Source organism: Helicoverpa zea, chromosome 8, assembly GCF_022581195.2.
Source record: "Helicoverpa zea isolate HzStark_Cry1AcR chromosome 8, ilHelZeax1.1, whole genome shotgun sequence".
Taxonomy (NCBI): domain Eukaryota; kingdom Metazoa; phylum Arthropoda; class Insecta; order Lepidoptera; family Noctuidae; genus Helicoverpa; species Helicoverpa zea.
Window position 1 is genome coordinate 6,298,542 of NC_061459.1, and position 22,294 is coordinate 6,320,835.

At 35.3% G+C, this 22,294-nt stretch overlaps 2 protein-coding genes across 3 annotated transcripts in view; one reads left to right on the forward strand and one right to left on the reverse strand.

Annotated features, from left to right (window-relative positions):
• LOC124632408 (paired box protein Pax-6-like) overlaps positions 1–1,422 on the forward strand; it is a 34,014-nt gene extending 32,592 nt beyond the window's left edge. For both annotated transcript variants that reach the window (XM_047167239.1, XM_047167240.1), the window contains exon 6: positions 31–1,422. In XM_047167239.1, coding sequence (XP_047023195.1) covers positions 31–591 — 561 coding nt within the window. In that variant the 3' untranslated portion in view covers positions 592–1,422. The remainder of the gene's footprint in view (positions 1–30) is intronic.
• Positions 1,423–7,701: 6,279 nt separating this feature from the next.
• LOC124632843 (cilia- and flagella-associated protein 99-like) lies at positions 7,702–9,486 on the reverse strand. Its single transcript, XM_047167828.1, has one exon. It carries the CDS (start codon positions 9,484–9,486, stop codon positions 7,702–7,704), a length of 1,785 nt encoding a protein of 594 aa, XP_047023784.1.
• Between the last annotated feature and the right edge of the window lie 12,808 nt (positions 9,487–22,294).

A 22,294-nucleotide genomic window follows, 5' to 3' on the forward strand; every position in this document is an offset into this window, starting at 1 on the left:
CTAATCATTTTTATTTACCGTTACTGACAGGTTTGGTTTTCCAACAGACGAGCCAAGTGGAGACGCCACCAGCGCATGAACCTCCTGAAGCGCGGTGGCGGCTCGCCCCCGCACCGCCTCCCCCACTCCCCCTCCCGCTCCCGCTCGCGCTCGCGCTCCCTCTCCCCCGCGCGCGTCTCCTACCACACCCCGCAAATGGGCGGCGAGAATAGCGCCTTCAAGGCCCTCTCGCACCAGGACACCAACGCCTTGAAGGCCTTCGCACATCAACAGTTCGATGCCAACGCACTGAAAGCGCTCTCGCAGCAGACGAACTTTGACGGAAGCGCTTTTAAGCCGCACCCGGCATTAGAGAACAGCGCCTTCAAGTCGCTCGTCCCGCACTCGGCAGCTGCAGCGCTATTAGCAGCACAGTCTATACAGTTAGCGAGAGGATATGAGTCACACTCAGATTCAGACGAGGAGATCAATGTTCACGAGGAGAGCGACAATGAGCAGAGGGTGGCGCGCAAGTCGCGGTCGGCGAGCCCGTGCCGGCCGCGTGCCACGTCCAACGACCTGCCGCTACAGCTCACCAAACACGATCGTTGATACAGTCATTATAATTAATTTATTTACATTTTACCTACATAAAGTATTACAATTATCATTCCTATCGAATGTCCATGTTCCGAATAATTATGTAAATTAAGATTCTAGAGTGCTAATACTCCAGTTAGTTTGTAAATTAATGTAAATACCTATGTAGATATTGGAGTTGTTAATTAGTGTAAAGAAGACGAGAGTGATTAATTTTAATGATGCACAAACTATCGCGTTTAGAGAGAGTAGTATTAAATTAGTTGGTGAATTGTTGACATGTTTTGATCTGGGGACACAAGGCAATTATAAATTATTATAAACGAATTCAATGGACTAGCAATGTAATGGTAAAGGAAGGTATATAGTTGTAAATAAGGTGAGACGTTCTCGACTGAAGTTGCTCAGTGGCCCTAGAGTAACATTTTATAAATAGTAATAGACAAGGATGCTAACTGGCTTGTATTAAGTTGTTGTGATACTTCGAGGGAGTATACCAAAGTATTATTATCAATGGGGAAAAGTACGGTTTCAGGAGAAAAAAGTTCCTAACGCTTTTCATATCTACAGAAAAAAAAACAACTTTAGACGTATTTACACCAATTAGATGATTTGTAAAATAATTGTTAGACAATGAATTAGGTCACTAAAGTTTATGATTTTGGCACTATTTTATAGAATTTGTTAATACGGCCACATTGCTTTGCGACATCGGCCCAAATTGCCCTTAAGTAGTTATTTTTGTAAATATTGTTACAAACGTGAGCGTTGTATACTATTTATTGCTTAAAAGAATATTAATTATTGTAAAATATAGGAGACAGTTTACATACGTACCTAAATATTACAAAAATATGAAAATAAATAATTTAAAAAAACTTAATTTGTTTTTCTTGCTATCCAAGGAAGGATCCAAAGAATATTAAAATTAAACCATTAGATATGCCCTTATATAAACCCTACTCTCTATAAGTAGGTATGCTTCGATGAGTATTATTTATATCATTATCAATATCACTACTAAAATGTTTCAATTTCAATAAGTTGGAAGGTGGGCATCTAGTCAGTTACGAATGCAACTTTTGGAGAAGTATCTTGCAAGCACGGCCCATTCGGCTAAAGGTTTAGAAAAATATTGCGAGAAAACCGGGACTTAAATGATTGCCGTCGCAACATCCGCTTGTGTTTACAAGTGACAAGTAAACGTTCTCCCACAACATGAATTTGCTGAAAGAAGTATTAACTTTAAAAATTAAATAATCATAAAGTTATGAAGACGAATCAAAGGGATATAAAAAACTAAGTTACCTTTAAAAAACTGGAATCAAATCCGGCAATCCATCAGTAATTATCTCTACAGAGGATAGAGTCGTAATTCTTAGCCCTTTGTCCGTATTGCGACAATTATCCTTTTTTCCGTTTTGTTATTAAACCGATTCACTCCTTCCCGGATATCGGCAATCAGCTGGTGAAAGCTGGAACGAAATCGGCAGAAAAACCTGGCTGTCTTTACAATGGTGGTAGTCAAGTGCGGCTGCTGAACCCGAGGTCTCGGGTTCGATTCCCGAGTCGGGCCGGTTTCACATAGCAGCCCGGAGCCTGGAAGGTGGTGATTGATTCACCCGTGCATCGGAGAGCACGTGAATGTCGGTCCTGCGCCTGATCTCTTTCCGGTCGTGTCGGATTGCCGTCCCATCGGGCTATGAGAGTGTAGGAATAGGGAGTGCACCTGTGTCTGCGCAAATGCTCGTGCACTATAATATGTCTTGCGTAGTTGGCTAATCTCTTTACATGAGAACAGCCGCCGTAGCCGATAATCGGCTAGGAGGACATCATCATCATACTCATCGGCCTAGCCTTACTTGGAGCCGGTTTTGATACTTTTACAGTATTTCGAAAATGGCTGATTTAGTGCTTGACTAAGTTAACTGACCTGTAGGTAGCTATATTCACCACTCACTATCTATACTGAGCAAAGCTCAAAGATAGTTACTTAGTCAATGAAAATGGCGTCAATAAGCAGGAGCATACTGAAACTTAGCTGCACCCGGTGAGACTGATAGGTGACCCCAACTTAGTTGGGAAAAGGCTACACAGATGAAGAAGGAAGAAGAAGTAGGAACAGTAAAATTATGACGCAAGGATCTTATTTACTTTCTAACAGAAAGGAAAAGAGTAGTAAGTATAAAAGCTAAGGTAAACTCTGCGTCAGAGTTAAGTGATATCATTTTATTAGGCATAAAAGGCCCACTTGACCCAATCATAAGCGGGACAGTAGACGCAAATGGACAAATAATATCTTATATTTATACTATATATTGTAGTTTGCGAGTAAATGTGCATATTATGTAGATGTAGTATCATTAACAAATTGGCGATGGCGCAGAAAGTTTATGGCGTGGCTAGAGAACGCGAACAGCCGTATTCTGGAAATGCTCTGCTTTCGAGATGTTTAAAGTAAATAGTCGTGATACAATTAAGTTATTCCGATTTGTCATTAAAATTGAGACTATATACTTTCACTTTATAACGGATAAAATGGGCCTAAAATATTAAAAAGTCAAACAACGAAGTAAAATATTAAACCAAGTAGGTACGTAGATAGATCTCAAAAGGGTATGCGTCGACATTGACGACAAGGGAGACATAATTATTTTAATTTTAGAAGACTTTCGTCATCCTTGAATCAAATTGACATAGACCTAAAAAAGGCAAGGACATACACTGATTTCTAAATAGTGACACTTCTATTATATTTATTGTTATCCAAATTGGTGTAACGTAAATAGAAACGCTAAGAAGTTGACATCAAAAATACCGAAAGAGGCTTTTACACCTTTAAAGAATGCAATACAAAAGTTTACCATGAAACAGTTGTCAAACAAATCAAAATAGCATATTTATGTGTATCGTAAAAATCACGCGTACACGGAATAAAGTCGTAACGTTTGTTCGGAATAGTGAGGTGCTTCGATAAAGTTGTAGAGCGTGATAGTCGCGGAGTGAGGATGCATGTACGCGCGCCGACCCAATAACAATAAATTTTGTGCGTCGTTTGAAGCGCCGAGCGGACAAGGTGCGTTACTTAAAACTATGCGCTGAGATGCGGTATATTTTTCGTCCGAATAAGTAGGTTGTTATTTGGTGTAATATGGTTTATTAGGTACCAAAATTAATCAAAACATTTTGTAGGGCAAAATAATTCAATAAAATAAGCAATTATGTAAAGTAGGAAATCGTAGTGGATGGATTGTTTAGATAGGCATTAATTTTGTTTTCGGTACTTCTGAATTGATAAGAAAAATATAATAAACAGGCTAGAATTAAAAGTAGATAGGTACCTATATACTTAACTTCAAATAAAAAAAATAATACTAAGTAGGGTGAAAAAAATACTTCGATACAAGACGCCGTATATTTCAGAAATGCGCGTCCCATGCGCCTTGCTGCTGTCACACGGCGCACAGATTAAGAGCGCGGTGTGAACCGCTTCACTATCTCCACAATACTTTAACACGTAAAAAGTGCTAATACAGCGATATGAACCGGAATATAAGAGCACATATTTATTGTACTTTACAACTATTTCATTATTCTATTCGTTTCGTAGCTCTGTATTAATACTAGAAGCTGGCTTATCCAAGTTACGAGGTAGGCATTTTTAAAGAAGCAGAATTTTTATTTAAGAAATCAACAATGCAATCATCTCTATGCTGTTATGAGACTTTGAAATTGGTACGGTCTAGAGAAGATCGTTGATTTAGCTTTGTGTCCATAACTACTGAATATACTTGTCCGCCAAAAATGTGCCAGATTATATAGTATAAGTAATTATGACATTTGTGTTTATGTTTACTACATGACGTCACATAAACTTGTTATCGTCAAGCGTATTATGAGCCAGCTACACAATCATCATCATCATCTCCTTATCGGACTTATAATACCTAATTAATTTGTAGTGATTTGTATGTATCTGTTTCGAAGTGACGGATTTGAATACATTAATAACATTACTTTAATCTTGAGTTATCCAAATAATTTGATAGTTTTATGATTGAAAGTGGCTAGTAATCTATTTTACGGCTGTTGGCCTACGACGTAACTCAAGTATTTTATCTATTTGTGTAAGTGTGTAGTTTAAATGAGATTGGTTTCATCTAAAGTTGGAGATTTTTTAACTCGATACGATTGCGTTACATATCATTATTTTTATCACTCGCAATCAAGATTAACCTAAAAAAGAAACTCATTCAATATGTAATCGCGTTAACTTACAAAAACAACGTTTATCCGTGTTAATTTCCTTCACACATTTCTTGACAGAACACCCGAGGATATGACATCATTCGCACATAAAATTCCCATATTATTTTTATGCAAATTGACTGAGCAATCATAACATAAATTCTTTAATATACCCACTCGGGACGGAGCCACATCGGAGGCAATAATGTCCTTCCATAAGCAGCGTTAAGGATTTTGGGTTGACACACAAAATTAGTACTGCACTCAACTGCAGAAGCATATCGGTGCATCTCGCTGAATAAAATCTTATAAGGAATTTTATCGTAAAATCTGCAATGAATGAAGGCTGATTAATACGTTCCGGTGTGATGTGAAGCAATTTGATTTTCCGCTATTCCATAGAGAGTAACTATAAAGATATATCTTCTTCTACGGCACGGATGCTTATCCTGGTAACATAAATTCAGAATGTATTTAATGTCTGAAAATATTATGACTCCGATTGTTTTACAGTTAGCTTAACTAATACAGATGTTAATTAAAACTATTATCTAATTTAAATTTAAAGCAAATAAAACTACGGACGCATAAAATGTAAGCAATTCAAATTAAAATATTATAGGTAAATAGATATAAATTGTTAAGTGACAAGCCACACATTCCGACACAACATAAATTAATTTTAATTAGTCATATGAAACCTGATGATCGATACAGTAAAATTATAATGATCATCGATTTAATATAAGATTAACATACAAACGAGTGTTACTAACGATTATGGTTATCGACTCGCGTAGGACGATTGGTATTTACTATTTACTTGTTCACACAAGTTATGGTTAAAAAATAACATTTATAAAAAAACTGGCATCGATTTTAAAATCTTTGAACGAAAAAAAATATACGGCGTGATAGTTTCCCATAAAATCATGAGCAGATTCGAAATGTAAGCACATTAAGTTATCGGGCAAATTATCTCGTAGTGTGCTACAATATTTATTTGTTTCTCACTAAGGACGGACTCGGCTGCCAGAGTGTTCTCTCCCAATTAGGTGGTTATTGACGTTTTACTGTTATCAGGTTAATCTTGAAATGAGAAGCCGTATTTATAGTGCTATTGGGTTTTGTGCGAGCAGGAGGCTTTCACTTAGTGTGAATCTTTTATATGTTAATTGTTTTATTCATAAATATTTTTATAAAATAAATTTTGCAACGGCAATTTGTTAGGTAACCACCATTAACAAAATTGAGTGGTAAATGTTAAAAGTTATGACTGATTTAAAGATTTTTTTTTGGGAAATACCACGTTTTAATTTCATTATAATTACACTTATTTATGTAGAGACAGACACGAGTCAAGCAATAAAGTTGTAACTTTAGAACAACACTGATCATCCCACACTATAGATAAGGCTGCGCTACGACACAGCCCAAAGTCGACATTTATCCCAAAAAGGGAAGCTGTTAATAGAGTCATTCAACGTTACCGGCCGAATTATCTACAAAGAGAGAAGTCAAGCCGGTGTCGGTCGGAAATATAAATTTATTTGGTGGTTGTCGCCGCGACACGGGCGCCCGTGCCTCTATCTCGCCGCGTAATCTTGAACATTGGCGTTAAAGAATTTAAATTATACGCTGATACAAATGAACGGGCGAACCCGCCTTATTTATTGCCTTAATCCAAATTATATTGACTAGGTTTCTTCGATTCGGATACGTCGTCACATGATCCATAATATGAATAAAACGTCAAGTTATCGCTATATTATAAGCTCGGATTATCACCTGTGTATGTTGGGAAATTTTACACCTAATGTCATTAGTGTCAATATTACCAGTGTTATGATGTTTATGAATTATATAATACTGCGAGGGCTGGAGTCGTTGCTCCGCCGTTTATCAAGTGAGGTGTCGAATCTGCACTATAAATTCCAATTACTAATATTTCTGTTCGGCGCGCACTAATTAAGTTCAGCAACCAATTCACGCGTGCGCATCGATCGAGCCCCGCCTGGAGACACCATTAGTCTTGCTACTATATTTCTTCATGCCTGCAGACGAAGTAATGACAAGATATGAGCGATATTTCATAATAATTACATATTACCAGTTGATAATGTTTTTCTGTTGAAATGTTATTTGAATCTTTAAAACTAATCGAATCAGGTTGCTCTACATATGATCGGATTACAAAGTTATATATTCCTATTTTTTATATAAACCTACTAGTTCTGGAGAGGTCAGGTAAAAATAATCAACGATAGGTTTAATCATAACGCAAAGCTATTAGTTTTAGAAACTGCTGAAACACACATTTGTATTAATTTGCCATGTGTAAATATTCCTAAGTCTGTGGAGTTGCGTATATTTATAACATGACAACTTCATCTCGAGCTTAAATGCTAATATGAATGGAGCGATCAACTAATTTAGTCTATACGTCTTTATTTAGCTCTTGTAATACACAATATTTGATGTTATGTGTATATTTATGAAGGTTCATGAGAGTTATGAGAATCAACAGCAAATAACTTTTGGAACTGTGACAGTAAGCTACATAAACGCTTTTTAAGCTTCATGCAATATCGTTCTATCTCGTTTTCAATTTTGCTAATTTCCTTAATTTGTACAGTAAGTATACTGGGTAGCTCTTTTACGTATAACATTCGAGTCATGCTGCCCCAGGCGCAGCACGTCAGTTGAATACGTGTGCACCACTTATAACTGTGCCTACATGTTCAGGTACATAAAACACGATATTTAAACGAGAATTATTGTTAATCATCTTTTTATTAAAAACGGCACGTTATAAGAAAGAATAAAGATAAATAAGCATTTATGTCACTACTACATTAAACATTACTGACGGAATCATGTACACAACTTGATTCGCATCTTTCGTTTCTCCTCTAAGATCTTTTTCAAATCAGTCACTTCTTTAGATGAAGTCGACTTCACGAGAGTCAGATTGGACTTTCTGTTACGTTTTCGTAGCATTGTTTGCTCACTCAGATAATTCTTGATAGTTGTCTTTGTTTCCTCCAGGTCTTGCTTCGCAGCTTTATTTTCATCTCTAATAAGCGTTCTCTTTGTTTCTATTTCGTCCTTTAATTCTATTTTCATGGCATTTAACCGTTCCTGTAACTCTGCCATCGACATTTCACAAAGCAAACCCAGTCCGGATGTTTCCGTCAGATCTATTATTTTAGGCACTCTAGCTTTCCTAGCAATCATGGCTAATATTTTTATTTCTTTGATCATATTGACCCTACGCTCTAGTTGTTCTTGTTTTTCTTGAATAGCTTTTGCTAATATCATTTCGGTTTCTTTCTTTACTTTATCAGCTGATTCTTTCTTTTTCGCAGCGATATCGTTTTTGGCTTGCAATAGGCTCAGTTCTATCATGGAAAGTTTTTCTACTTGTTTGCGGTTTTTTTCCATTTCAACTTTTCTCCACCGTTCTATTTCTTCATTCCAGGCCTCCTTTTCCTTCAAAAATTCTTCATATTTCTTTTTGTTTTCTTCTAGCAATTTCTTTTTTGAGAGTAATGCTTCTTCGTATGTAATTTGACCCAACAAATGTTTCTTTTCTATATCAAGCAACCTTTCCCTTTCTTTTTCTTGTCTGTCATGTTCCGTTATTTCATCAATTTTGACAGTATTTCTACAACATTTCATTACATTGTGTAACCATTGCACTTCGTCTTCTTCTGCTAATTGTATTCTTTTGTTCATTCTTTTTATAGTAGTAGCAGTCTCTTTTACTGGTGGAGGACTAGCTTTAAATATAGAATTTTGTCTGGGCTTTGCTTTTGTGTTCTCGATTTCTATTTCGTCTCTGATACTGGAGAGTCTTTTATAATATCTATCAGATTTAAGTTGAGCATAATGAAAATCTTTGTTTTTAACGTCATTTAACAAATGAGCTGCTTTTTGTTTGTTCTTTTCGTGAATTTGTTTCAATTTTTGATCAATAGCAGTTTTTGTTAACATCCTTTTCTTTTTGTTAAGCATAGAGTTTGGAGGAGTTGCTGGGAAAAAACCTGGCTGAACTGGTGGGGGAATATATTCTTTACCTTTGCGGTTTAATACATTGGGTTGAACAGGTACTGTGAGTGGTTTTATCTTCCTATTTTCCATCTTCTTTACATGCTCAGCATAGCTATGAGCCATATCACTAATGTAAGGCTGCCATTCAAAAAGTGGTCCAATAATTTTTTCAGTTATGAAATTCGTGTCATAGCTAGATTGAGCGACTTGCGATATAAATGTTAATACTTCATTGTTGCTTAAAAACTTTGTGAAAGTATTCAACAGAGGCTTGCTTAAGTTGAAGAGACACTTGTAAAGTAGCTGCATGTCTTTTGGCACACATTGAAAAGTGACTGCGTGGAGTATGATCATGAAATAATCTTGATCCTCATCTGTAAGCTCTTCGTGTAAATGGGAAGCTATCTCCTGCAAGAACGTGCGATGTCTTTGGAAACTCAAAAATGTTTCTGCTATCCATGATAGTTTTGTATCCTCAGTAGTTTCTGGACATTTTTCTATATAACTTTTCATATATTCGTATGGTGACACCTCGCTAGCAGCTCCATAGTCAATGATAATATTTCTTAGCAGTTTTACGTTTCCGGAGGTGTGGTAGTAAACCATTTTTCAATGGTTTACTATTTTGGGCAATTTCAGAAACGAAATGAAAACATGACACAAAATACAACACGACAAATAATTTTGGTGACAGATACTAAAGTAAAGCGTGCATAGTGAATTCTAAACGGCCAGTTGCACTTATATTTTATACGTAACTTTTTACTTTCCCCTACTGTCTTTAAAAGAGGTCTAGCTAATAGGTTTATGTGAAATTAATAAATCTCTCTTATATAACAGATTTAAATATTTTACATGCATCCTCAAACGTTTCATTAATTCAGAAATCGAAGACTAACAGAGAGAAACGACTAACGAACGGCAAGTAAAATCGAATCTGAATACAAAAAGGCAAGTAGGTAAATCAATCGTCAGTCAAACGTTAAGTTCATCATACATTCCTGTCATCCGCGGTTGCCGACGGGAGTATTTAGTTAGGTAGCCGGTCTGTTTTCGCCGGGTGCGTCATTAATCAATCAGTTTGGACGCGAAGCTATTATTCGACAGGTCGACACCTTAGGCCGCTCCGATACGCGCAAAGTGCAAGTCATAAGCTCCCTCTTAAAATATAATAATCGTGTTAAACACGACCATAAAAGCCATATTCGATTAGAGGTATTTTAAATAGGTTCCTGTCTTGTTATCTCGAGCCATTGTCGGTGTAACAACGTATCGGTTTTTGTTCTCTCTCTTTATAATTACTCTCGCCTCATAATGCCGTAACTAGAAGTTAGTTTGTTAATAGAGATTCGGGATTCCTTGTGTAGGTTCTGTTAAGTAGTTATTATAATAAATGCGTGTAAAAGAGCTTTTATGCGTGATATTGTATTGTTGTTTTATAGCAAGTGATTGACTGATGAAATTGTGTGGGAATCTTTTACGATTAAACCTGATAAGAAGGGAATGGAAAATACATCAATGCTAAGGTAGACATTGCATCAATCTAAACACTAACCATATAAAAATCAAAACTTTTCAATTTTGCGACATTTCTTGCTACATCTCGGTTTACATATCCAAATGTAGGTCCTGAACTGAGCGTGGACTATCAGTTGCGGCATTAGCCAGCTCATTAAGTATAAACATTAGCGTTTCACTTTCTTCCGTCATCACTACTCATTACCAAATAAATAGATCTGAAGCCGCGGTCACTATATCCGATGGTAAGAAAGCGGTGGCTTATTGACTCTGTCAAAATTAATTCAACTTTGAACACAAATCAATTTCAACATAATATTAGCTGTCAGGGCATGTCAAATTACTGCCTTTAATTAACGATACGGCTCGCCTTTCTCACGTCATATAAATGTCTAATGATTCCCGATTGAACGTACTCTGTATTGTTATTTTTGAGCCTTTGTGCTTTATTTCACTTTTAAGTACATTTCAAATTGAATGTATTGAGGGTTCGGTTAATTAATTGATGGATTATTTGAGTGTGAACTAGTTTCATACGATGGAATGACAATAAGTTATATATTTGCTAGAAGAATATAAAATAGGACCATAAGTACGGTAGGGTAAATTTTTATAAAAACAGCGTTTTCAAAACGAATTAAGGTTACACTTAAACGCCGATACCATTAACATTTACAAAAGGAAGTACATAATAGCTTCAATATATTAAAAATCATAACCAGCAGTCGAAACGAAAGGAAACAATTAGCAAGCTGAGATGGTATAAGTATTAATGGCCGCGATTTTTCCTCCCAACGTGCAACCACCTTGTTTTCGCAGGTGGCACGGGACAATACCAAGCTAAGTCTGTCATATTCATGTAACAATCATAACTTGAATACGTAACAAGTGGGCGGTCTTCAAATATAGTGGCGTTACAATCGGAAAATTACTCGATGGAATTTTCTGTTTATGTGGGTTAAAATAAATAGGTATCTACCTATTGTATGGTAAGAAAATAGGTTATAGATGTAAATGGGTAACACATTTACAGTACTATGTATGATTTAATTATATTTATTCTATTAATTTATTCCAGTACATATGAACGAAATGTTGTAAACATTCGCATGTCCTTTCACCACGAACACCTTTTCGAAGATGTCTTATAGCAGGTACATTAATGAACTTACTTATACCAAATTGCAAACCAATTACTCATACAAATAATATAAAATGTAGTAGGAAAAATAGTGTTTAAATCAAAGGCAAGATAAATGTTAAGTGGGCAGGGCTCGGTCGCCGGTCGTCATGAAAGGTCACCGATCAGTGAGGTTATTTATCGGCGGTCCGTCACGACTCCAACACATTCGGAACTTAAGCTAGCTTGTGTTTATTAAGAGCTTTAGAAATTATGTTGTTGAGATAGTTATAATGTTTAGTGACATTCTAGTTACGGTGGTAAATAAAACGGATTAAGTCGATCATAATGACTGCAAATGTGTCTATTCTAAAGATAATATAGGTAATAAAGAGAAAACATTTTTTTTCTGTTTGCTTGTACCTTGAAAACTTTTTTACTGTTGGAAAGTTACACTCATCCAAAAAGTTGCCTAATTTTATCAGTATCTGGAGTTAGTTTGCAGTTTCGGTAAGGGGAAACGGCTAGTTTTTTTTTTAATAAATTCCGAATCTACATTACATTATCGATTTTAATCCGTTGACAAATACTTCTGTGTTTTCTTTAAGTATGTAAAATAAGTGATTTCTATAAGAAATGCAATATGATGAAGGATATTAATGCGTGGTTTAAAAGTCAATTTGTTTCAGTCAGGTATAATGATGTAAATCATGCACCATGACATGGTTAATGGAATTAATGTGCTCATTGAATATTGCTAGTGTATTTATACCTATAGGAAATTATTCTGTTTACTGAGAATAACAACACATACTAACTTGAGCTTTACTGATATAAAATTATAGGTAAGTAGGTTTTAATAGGAAGGTACGTTTGATAAGTAATAGTGTCATTAATTGAAAAAAAATCTGTACAGATTTTTCAAGTAAAGCAGGGTTTTCTAACCTTATTATGAAACGTTAAAGGTACCACGTTTTACCGAAGTGAACTATATCAAAATACACGGAACCCTAATCGATTAAAACTTAGACAGAATTTCTCAACACTTTTATATTTAGAATCAGTTATTCATCATTACCGACACCATAAATATAATAGCCAATAATTGAAACGAACAGAAGTCATCGATTATTATATTCGAGTCGAAACAAAATTATTGGAAGCTTATTACTGGGGCCACCTAAGGAGAGGCTCCATCAATCTCCTTAGCCAGTTACAAAGGAACTTAACAAAGAATTATGGCTCTTTATGTATGGTCGCTACTATGTAGGAGGATTATTACTTCAATTTAATGACCCCCGTGATTAGACATCGCCTATAAGTACTTACTCTCCGATTTATTACATAAATCTTGATACGAGTAATAAGGTGAATGTCTTAAGCTAACGCCGGTAACGTTCATTAAAAGGGCAGTTAAAACGCTAACTAACCGTCGCCAGTGTTGCCAGCTTGATGTTTAAGATAAAGTAATGAATTTCATCTCGATGCTCATTAGAAGTTTGAGCGCTGCGGCGATGATTTTAATGTATTTATGTGAAGTTTATATTTTGCTAAAGGCTTTTGGTATTAATGCTATATAACTGGGCAGTTTACTTTAGTTGTTTCTATGCGTTCAAACTTAGAGTCATAGAACTTCAGAATGTCTTTCTCGTGTTACCTAACTAAACTTGAAGTGAACTTGAATTAATGCGAACCAAGGAGGTTTAAAGTTTTTACAGGTTTATTATATTAGGTATACCTCTAGGTTTACTAATTGAATTGTTTCTCTAACCTTTTGATATTCTAGATCAGCCAATCAACTAGCCATAAATGCATTAAGGCTAACTATCGTTGGCTAACAATAAAACGGTTTCTACCTTTAAATTGGAAAATGCTTGCAGTACAACCCTATCGAAAGAGTGTCTCGTCTGACACTCACAGTAAAGTTTTATTTTGTACCCGAAGACCTGTCTTTAATCCTACTATTTAATCAAGCCATGTAATTAATGATAACTAGATTCACATTGACTGTGAATCGAAGTTTATTCATTAACACTTGCGAGTATCTCATTGTATTTCCCGGATCGTGTCACGTATGCTATTTTATTTAAATATGGTGTCGTTGCCGACTTCAGTTTATATAATTACTTACTGTATATTATATACAATGAGTAGGTAATAAGTTAAAGAATTGGCATTTAATGAAAAGGGAATAGGTATAAATCAACAAATCAATTAAGAAACTTGAAGGATACGTCAAAATAAGAACCTCCACAAAAAATATATAAAGAAAACTTAATTAAATTATACCGCTATCGAATCCAGAATGGTTATAACACAAACAATGTTAAAAATGTTGATGCAATCACCGTCAGAGATAAACTTTGATGACCAACGATGTTATTTATTTGTTTAGTAATTTATATGAGGTTAGTTACTGTTTTATTGGGCGTATTAAATCAAGCCCCAATAAGGCAGCCATTCATGTTTATTTTTACGAAGTTTCTGCTCGGTATGCCCAATAAATTATTAGCTTGGTCACTTTTATCACGGGTCCATGGTAACGTTTATCGAACGTTAATAGTGTGTGGATAGACCCGGCCGTATTATCTGTTTTACGCGGCCGGCTCCAGAACTGATATGTCAGGTATTAAATCCTTGTTGATTATGTTGTCGCTTTTAAAAACGGTTTTAGTAGCTGCTTGTTCGTCTTTTTTCTAAGCCTAAATGAGTTAGTTATGATTATATTATTACAATAATTTGATCATATTTATTAGGACAATGAAAAGAATACTTTCTGTTCAGTTTTCTATGTTAACTGAAAAGATACCCCAGTGTTTCAGCAGCACATAACATGGGTCTAGGTTTTCAGGCTACGGTTTTATGTGTCATTTCATGATATACATTTTCAATGTTATTTTCTTATTCTATGCGAAATCTTGATATACTTTTTAACACATTATAGAGGTAGATAGAGCTTTGAATACATAACCACGAAGTTCAAAACAACATCCTAGATGCATAGATCCTGATTGAATGATCAGAACGGTACCACGATAAAATCCACACTAATCTTACGTGTAGCGCAAAGTGGCTCAACTCGTTCGACTTTATTGATTGACAAGCGCACAGTTGGATTAAATTCCCGCAACATTACACACACATTAGTTTTACACCGGCCCTTCAGATATATCTGCATCAAATTATTCTTCTCGCGATTACCAATCGAAACTCGCAAATAAATGTGTCAACGTCATTAGGAAAATTGGCGTTAATGATATGGCTAGTCGTTTTGCATAAAATGTCATCGCGATATTTACCAAGGCATAGTATTTTCGACCTTAACAAACTTTTGAATGTGTTCCTTACTTTCAAGGAAAGGCGCTAAGAATTAAATCGTTAACGTAGATGCGTAGAAAGCAAGTTTTTTTCAATCAAATATAATTAACTAGTGGCAGCTCTAATAAGATGAATTTGAACGTGAACGGTCACTTCCTAGTGGGACATAAATCACTGTGTAAGTTTTTATTGGATCCCAAAAATGTCTGATCATGACGAACCATTCATTTGTAATTGGGATCAGCGGCTTCACATAAAATATGAGATGCTGGCTTCAGAGGGTTTTATAGACAACATAAACACTTTATTGTGTTTTATCCGCTGAGGTTTAGTTCAACATAAGTGCTCGGTCCGTTTGTTCGCTACTACAACAATGCATGAATATTATTAGTATATCTTCATAACAGTTCTTCCATTTTTTTTTATTTTACTCAATTTTCCAGTTACAAATTACGTAGCAAAAATATTTTACACAGGAAGTAATCGCTATTTGAAAGAACACATATTTACGTATCGTCTCATTAAATTAACCACAATATAAAAATATTTACACGGAAATTAAATTTTACACAAGCGAAGTTGCAAGCGACCGAAATGTCAGTCATTAAATAAATGTATAGCAATACATATTAACGCAATGTTTCTTTGAAGTGTAAAGTTAATAATTTAAGTAAATGACACACGTATGTCAAGAAAATAGGCAATAATGAAAACAGAATAAACAGACTGAATCACAGAAAAAACTTATTTTCAAATCGCGTAGACGCTCCATTATTTATTACATGAAACAACCCACAAGAATCCGTGGCGCCTACAATTAAGGAAACAAGAATAGCCACAACAGTTATAAGAATTTTGAAAGTTCAGGATTTGCAAGTTATTACAAAACATTTTAAAGACAGCATTTTCATTCAAATGAGCAGACGACACTGGAAAGTGGTCACGCTCCTGTTGTTATATAAAGCATAACTGCAATTCAAAACGAAAACAAAGGGGTGTGACACAGAGGCACACCAAAATTGCCATTCAAAATTTTCCGAACGAGTTCCACTTCAGGTGAAGTTCATTTAAGCATAAAATTACATTGTCTCCCAGACATTGTCTGGTGGCAATGAACTGCACTTTGACATAAAATCGTAGTGGAAGCTATAAATCCATTTCATTGCCTTAATAAAGGATGACTAAGGAATTCGATAGGAGCCATCAGTCTCGGGACATCTTTCATAGGTCACAGTCATTAAGTGTGTTTTGTTCCTTTAAAGTAATTGCACAGGCCATTTACATTGATGACAGGGACTGTATGTGATGAACGTTATCAAGTTCTCAATTGCTATTAGGACCTGAGGAAATATCAAAAGGTTAGATGGATGTTGGGTGCTTGCTTTCTGAGTTAAAAATGGCAACAATTTACCTCCACTTTAACCATATTTTAACACTTAAAAAAAGGAAGACCTCTCTGGTTTCCCACTTTGAATGCTCAGAAATGCACAAGAACGGGTAAAAAACAACAATAACTGTTGCGCATCGGTAGCAATTTTACAAATTATGTTTTCACACAAACTGTGCGCATTAGCTGATTGGAAATAAATTAGTTGTTAACAATTGCTAATAAGGTGAAAATGTTATGTGTGCCATTAACAAAAACTATTTTACATAATCCTTTATTATGCTCTGCCGTTGCTTGTCAATCAGAAGCGGTTAAATCCACATTTTGTGGTTGAAATAATAACCCTCGTTAGGTTCAACGAAGACTGGGATGTATGTAAATTTGTGAAAGGTTCGACCACAAAAAATCCTTGCTCATGCGTGTAACAGGTGTGTTCCTGATTTCTAATAGTAGCATTCGTATAATTGTTGGATGAAATCTGGCCTTAAATGTCCTTTTTTACTTAACTCTTACTATCGAGCGACCGCAAACTTTCGATTTTTTTAAAGGACACTGCCCCATTATGATTACATACATTACTAGTTTATTTTCTTTCATAATATATGGTCGTAAGTATAACTCTTGGCAGATGTTTTTGATTTGCCTTTTTTGTTTACGTCTCCTCGCTGTACTTTGTTTGCCTTTCAACTTTATTTATATTGTTTTCTCATCATTTATTTAAATAACAACACTGGTATAATACAATGCCACAATTGTTGTTATGATGAGTCTTTTGTCATAATGTCAGCTGTAATGGCGAAACTGTTAAACCGAAACAGAAAAGGGTTCTCAATTATTGTGTTGGTAGGTACTATTTTGAATACAGCTTACATACCTAAAGAGCTACTGTAAGTAAGCCTTGACATTTTGAAATCGTCAATCCACCTTGAGTAAAGCAAGCTTGCAAGTGTGCATGATGATTTATCGTTCATTCCTTCTCTATGAATATATAAGAACATACATAAGAAGAGATATGTGCCAACAATAAAACTGAATCTCGAGCTTAGCTACGAGCAGGACTACCAGAATTATTTCGCACTTGCTCCACACTTAATCAAAACAAACTTATGCGTATCCAGCTATCGTTTCAATAGAATATCGCATAAACTGGTTCCCATAGGAAATGGTTCATAATAAAGAAATGTGATATCAAATGTTTGACGGTAGCTTCTGAAATGCGCGCGAGTGGGTGCTATCTGCGCAGCGTGGATTTACGAGCCGTCCCGCCACTTTGCGCCTGCACAGCTAAATAAATATTGCACCTTATATACTTTTATCTGTTATATTATTTTGAATAACTTTCTTCGCATGGACACTCAGATGTAGAAGTTTTCTGCAGATATTGATGCATGTGAATGAAATCCTTTTGCTTACGCAGCTATATTTTAAGAATACATAAGCTGTCGGTGTGGAATAATTTACATAATATAAATAACTATTTTGCTCTATTAATCTTGATACACTCATTAATCAATTCATTTCTTTCTGAAATTGAAAAGTAATTATTTCTGTACCTTTATGACTGTATGGCTTGCTTAAGCCTTGAACCCTGTAGTAATAGAGAATAGATGTTGTTCTAGAAAGTCTGCCAGTATCTTAAACTGTTAGAATATTGAAGTTTCATTTCCAGCATTTTACAGCTGTTATAATTAAGGAGTTTGTACGCCAGAATACTGTAGCTGTCTCCTACTGTACCGTATTAGAGATAAGAGAGAAACTATGGCATCGCTGTAATGGTAGGCGGAGATAATGGTCATTCATTAATGTTTATTGTAGTATTACCACCTAATAGACAATATATTGTTAGTCAACGTGATCCCGGGTTTAAGATTACGAGTAAATTATGATGTGAAGATAGAACAATTTCCTTATTCTGTTACAAAATATACTTCTTATTGCGTGCAACAATGTAATAGGGCGTCATCTTAACTAACATTGTTAAAGAATCAATTCCAAATCATTATCATGGAGACAGGAGATTAAACTAAAGATACAGAATAACTAGGAGGTTAAATAAGAATGTATAATCCCTAGGTGTGGCTTTTAGAAACATATATCTTGCCTTTGTTTTTGAAGTGGTTTATTCTCTACGAGTTGAAATACCTTCGCTTTTCTATACTTTCAGTAGCAGCATTTCTGCTCAACATACATCACCTGAATAAAACAAAGATCACGTAAAGCTTTTGGTAAAATAAATCACAGATTGATTACAGTATATTGTGGAGTGTGCGTGGTAGCAGTCTCTAGGCTTTCCACGCAATGAGCGAGCCGCTCCGACAGACGTGCCCGCCGATATTTTATATCTATTCCAGTGAAATGATTTATACGAACCGGTGCAATTGCGATACCTGCGTATGAATTGTCGCCTTACTTCCTTTTGACTTGCCAACTTGTTATGATTTCATTTCTTGGGAAAGAACTTTGTAATGTTTGGTATTCAATATTGCCACCAAAAGTCTGATACGGTTTAATGATTGCCCTTTTAATTCAGACGGTAAGTCGTGCTTTGTTCATAGTGAGAAATAGGGAAGTTCTTCGCCGATATTTCGTCATTTACCTAACTCTTTCACGCATATAAATAAATCATAAACAACTTTCCTCCTGTGCGCCATTTATCTTCTATTTTAAAGTCCTAAAAGCTCATTTTGCGAACATTCCAAATATTTATAAACCTATATCTACTTTGTGATCCAGTTCAGAGTTAGCATGAAGCCTGTGACCCGTTTGCTGCGTGCGGTGTGCGGTCGCCGGTGACGAGCTCCGATTGATCGATGATTATGTCTTCATTCCGGCCCGACTCCCAGATCTATGTTCTGAACTTGAGGAGATGTGCGTTTGACGGAACGACACAGTCTTGATCATTGTGATCTTTAAGTTCGTTTGCTTATTGTGTTTAATGTAGAGATTACGTGAGATCATTCGGTAATATAAGTATACAGTTATAACTTAACATTAAGTTACCTATAAAATTTAGTTACATTTGTTTATTTACATTATATGAATTTTATTGAAAAAATAATAAACCTCACGTTAACTGTTCAAAATGGTGACATTACCTAAAACGAGGCTTCAACATTATTATTTTAGCACTTAATACAAGCTAAATGCCCTTTAGGGGCATTTAGCTTGTATTACAATACTTGTGTGTACCCCTAAAGGGCATTTAGCTTGTATTAAGTATTGTCACTCTCAAGTCAAACCTCTGTGTAAAGGATAATCCCTAAAACTTAAGTTTTTACAACTTCGAGTAACAATAACCCACTACAACGTAGAAGAGCAACGATCAAAACTATGCGATCATAACATAATCGGGTCTTACCTGTGTCATTCACCGTGTCGTTACAGGTTGCTCCGCATCACAAAAAAATGCTCCTTTCAAATGTAAATCAGCACAAACCGACAAAGCAAATTGTCACAAATAAACACTGTTACGTTTAAAGTTTTTTGTGAAAGTTTATAAAAACCCGGTCGCATCGGTAAAGGGTCAGGCAGGGCCAATCAATCTAAGATAAAAATTTCTTTTATTGATTTTTTTGGTACATCTCTTTAGTTATTCTTTGTGATTCTTGAGTTGATTGTTATCCGTGAGACTTGATCAAATACAAATGTACCATGTCAAATACTCAGATGTCGTGGATTTGTTTTCATAATTGTAACACAGAAAATCTATGTAGCTTGTTATTTTTATCGTCCAGGTGTACCGTTGTGATTATTTTTGAACTTATGCAATTTCTAAAGTGGTAAAAACAAACCAATGGATCAAAGTAATAATACCTAACAAATTAAAGTATTTGGTTATCCAAATTAAAAAAAAAGGCTAGATCCTATCTATTTACCGTTTTGTAAACATTGTTTTCTTTTTAGACAATAGGTACCCAATTTCAAGTTAACTTATTTGCTACAGGAATTTAAACAGATTTTCGATTTAGTTCTTAACTGATTTGAAGGCTTCTAATGTACCTAAATAGTTTCTGGTAGCAATATAATAGGTGCCTGACCTCTATTTGTTTCTAAGTTCGACACAAAACAATTGAATGTTCCGCCTTTAATTAGGTATTATCTATTTGTATACTGGCCCGATTTCCTGTTTACCTACCGAAAAAGTGTCAGCTAGTTACCTATCTTACAGTTAATGCTATCTACTAGGTAAAGGCTGCTTATAATTTCTGCTATCCAAGACCTGTGTAACTAAAATATATTATTTATCTGTCAGCTAAGTTAACATTTTAATAAAATGTCTTCAATCCAACATCCAACTTCTGCTTTTACACCTGATGTTATCAAAAAATATTTTTTTCTCAAACACTTTCCCGACGTATAATCTAATTCAGAACAAAAAGACAAAAGATTTGAATACGTTAGTCCAAATATTGATTTAACCCTATCGGCGACGGAAGCAGGTGCGGTGCGCACGCGTCGCTTCGGAATCAATAAGCGTTTCCCAACTATGAAATTAAATGATAATCACAACTTTTTTCATATTTATATAAGTAGTTAATCAGTACATTTAGGATTCGAGCATGGGTTGTCAACATTTTTATACAGTGTTAAATATACAGAGAGTAGTTATTTATTTATTTAGTAGGTAATGTTGTGTTTAATGCGACGAAAGATGTTTCAGTTTTTAAATAATTAACATGAATATGAATAGTAGGTAGGTATTCTACCATTTAGAAATTTGCAGAAATACTTTGAGTTGAAAGTCTAACGGTAAACTATTTTCCTTGTGGTTAAAATCCATTATCACCAATGCCGCGTCAAACAGCCGAGTAGACGAAAACAAGCTTAAAATGATAATAAAATAACAATATAACGCGCAATTTATAGAGTATTTAATGGTAAAACATAATCCGCATTTATCTTTAAAACAATTTATTAAGGTAATAAAATGTTGAGGCACGTAAATAATAAAAGGGTAGGTAGGTAAATTATAATGACAAAAGAGGTTAACTTGTGTTAAGGACGTAAAACAAAGATTTTATAACTAGGATTTAGAAACATTGTTAATGTTTATAATACTCTAACATCATAATTAAACAAATATATCTTACTATAATATCTTCTATGCAAAGTGGTATTAAATTAGTCGTTATTTAAATAACAAGATCTACTGAATTTCACTATATTTCATTGGGTAAATAGGTACACAAACTGACCCGACGTAGGTAAGTTCCTACCGTAGAACAAAATTAAGTAGGTAAGTAAACTCGTAAGTAAAAGTAAAGTTGTAGGTACCTTTACCTAACCACCTCTTTCGAATGACACAAAATGTTGACAGCCCCTGCCTCATAGCCGCCATTACTCATTTTAACGGTTAGATAGCACCCGCGCCCCGGAACCCGGCACTCACCGAGAGGGTTGCCGTGACGCGTCATGCTCTGATGTTCCACACAGATATCAAGCCTTCACAGGCAGATGCATGCACCTTATAATTGGAGCGTATCAAAACATTAGTGGACCATCGTTAGAACATCGTAGGGTGGATTTGATGGTGGTAATTATGGGTTGATAGCGACGGATTTTTTTGGAACAATTGGTTAAGGAACATTTTGGTCGGTACCTAAGGGTCATTCATTTCTCATTTCCAATGAGTCCATTTAGTGGAAAATCAATAAGTCTACTAGTTGAAGCTTGTTAACTCAAATATTCCTTTTAGATTGAGGCACATAGGTAACTTCAGGGATCACTGACGTTTTAACCCAAACAATGTTTAAAACATCTTAGAAAAACTGGCTGAAAAATCTCTCTACGACCCTAACTATTCTATTCTACGGGTACAAGACAAAGAAGTGACATTGACTACGCCGTTCAAACGAGGTAGTTAGGTACCCTCAAAATCAAAAATCTCTATCATTCACGTGAAATCTTAAATAATGGAGTCATTTGTCAGGGCACAAGATTTGCATATGAGATCGCGTAGGAGCGCGATTGATCACTTATGGAGACGCGTGACTATAATCAGTGTGAGATGTGACCGTGTGAAGAGGCTTATCGGAGAGGCTTTTTGGATGAAAAATTGCTGAAACGCTAGA

Bases quoted from the DNA above. Each gene is read 5' to 3' on its own strand.
- LOC124632843 (XM_047167828.1), bottom strand. From the start codon at position 9,486: ATGGTTTACTACCACACCTCCGGAAACGTAAAACTGCTAAGAAATATT.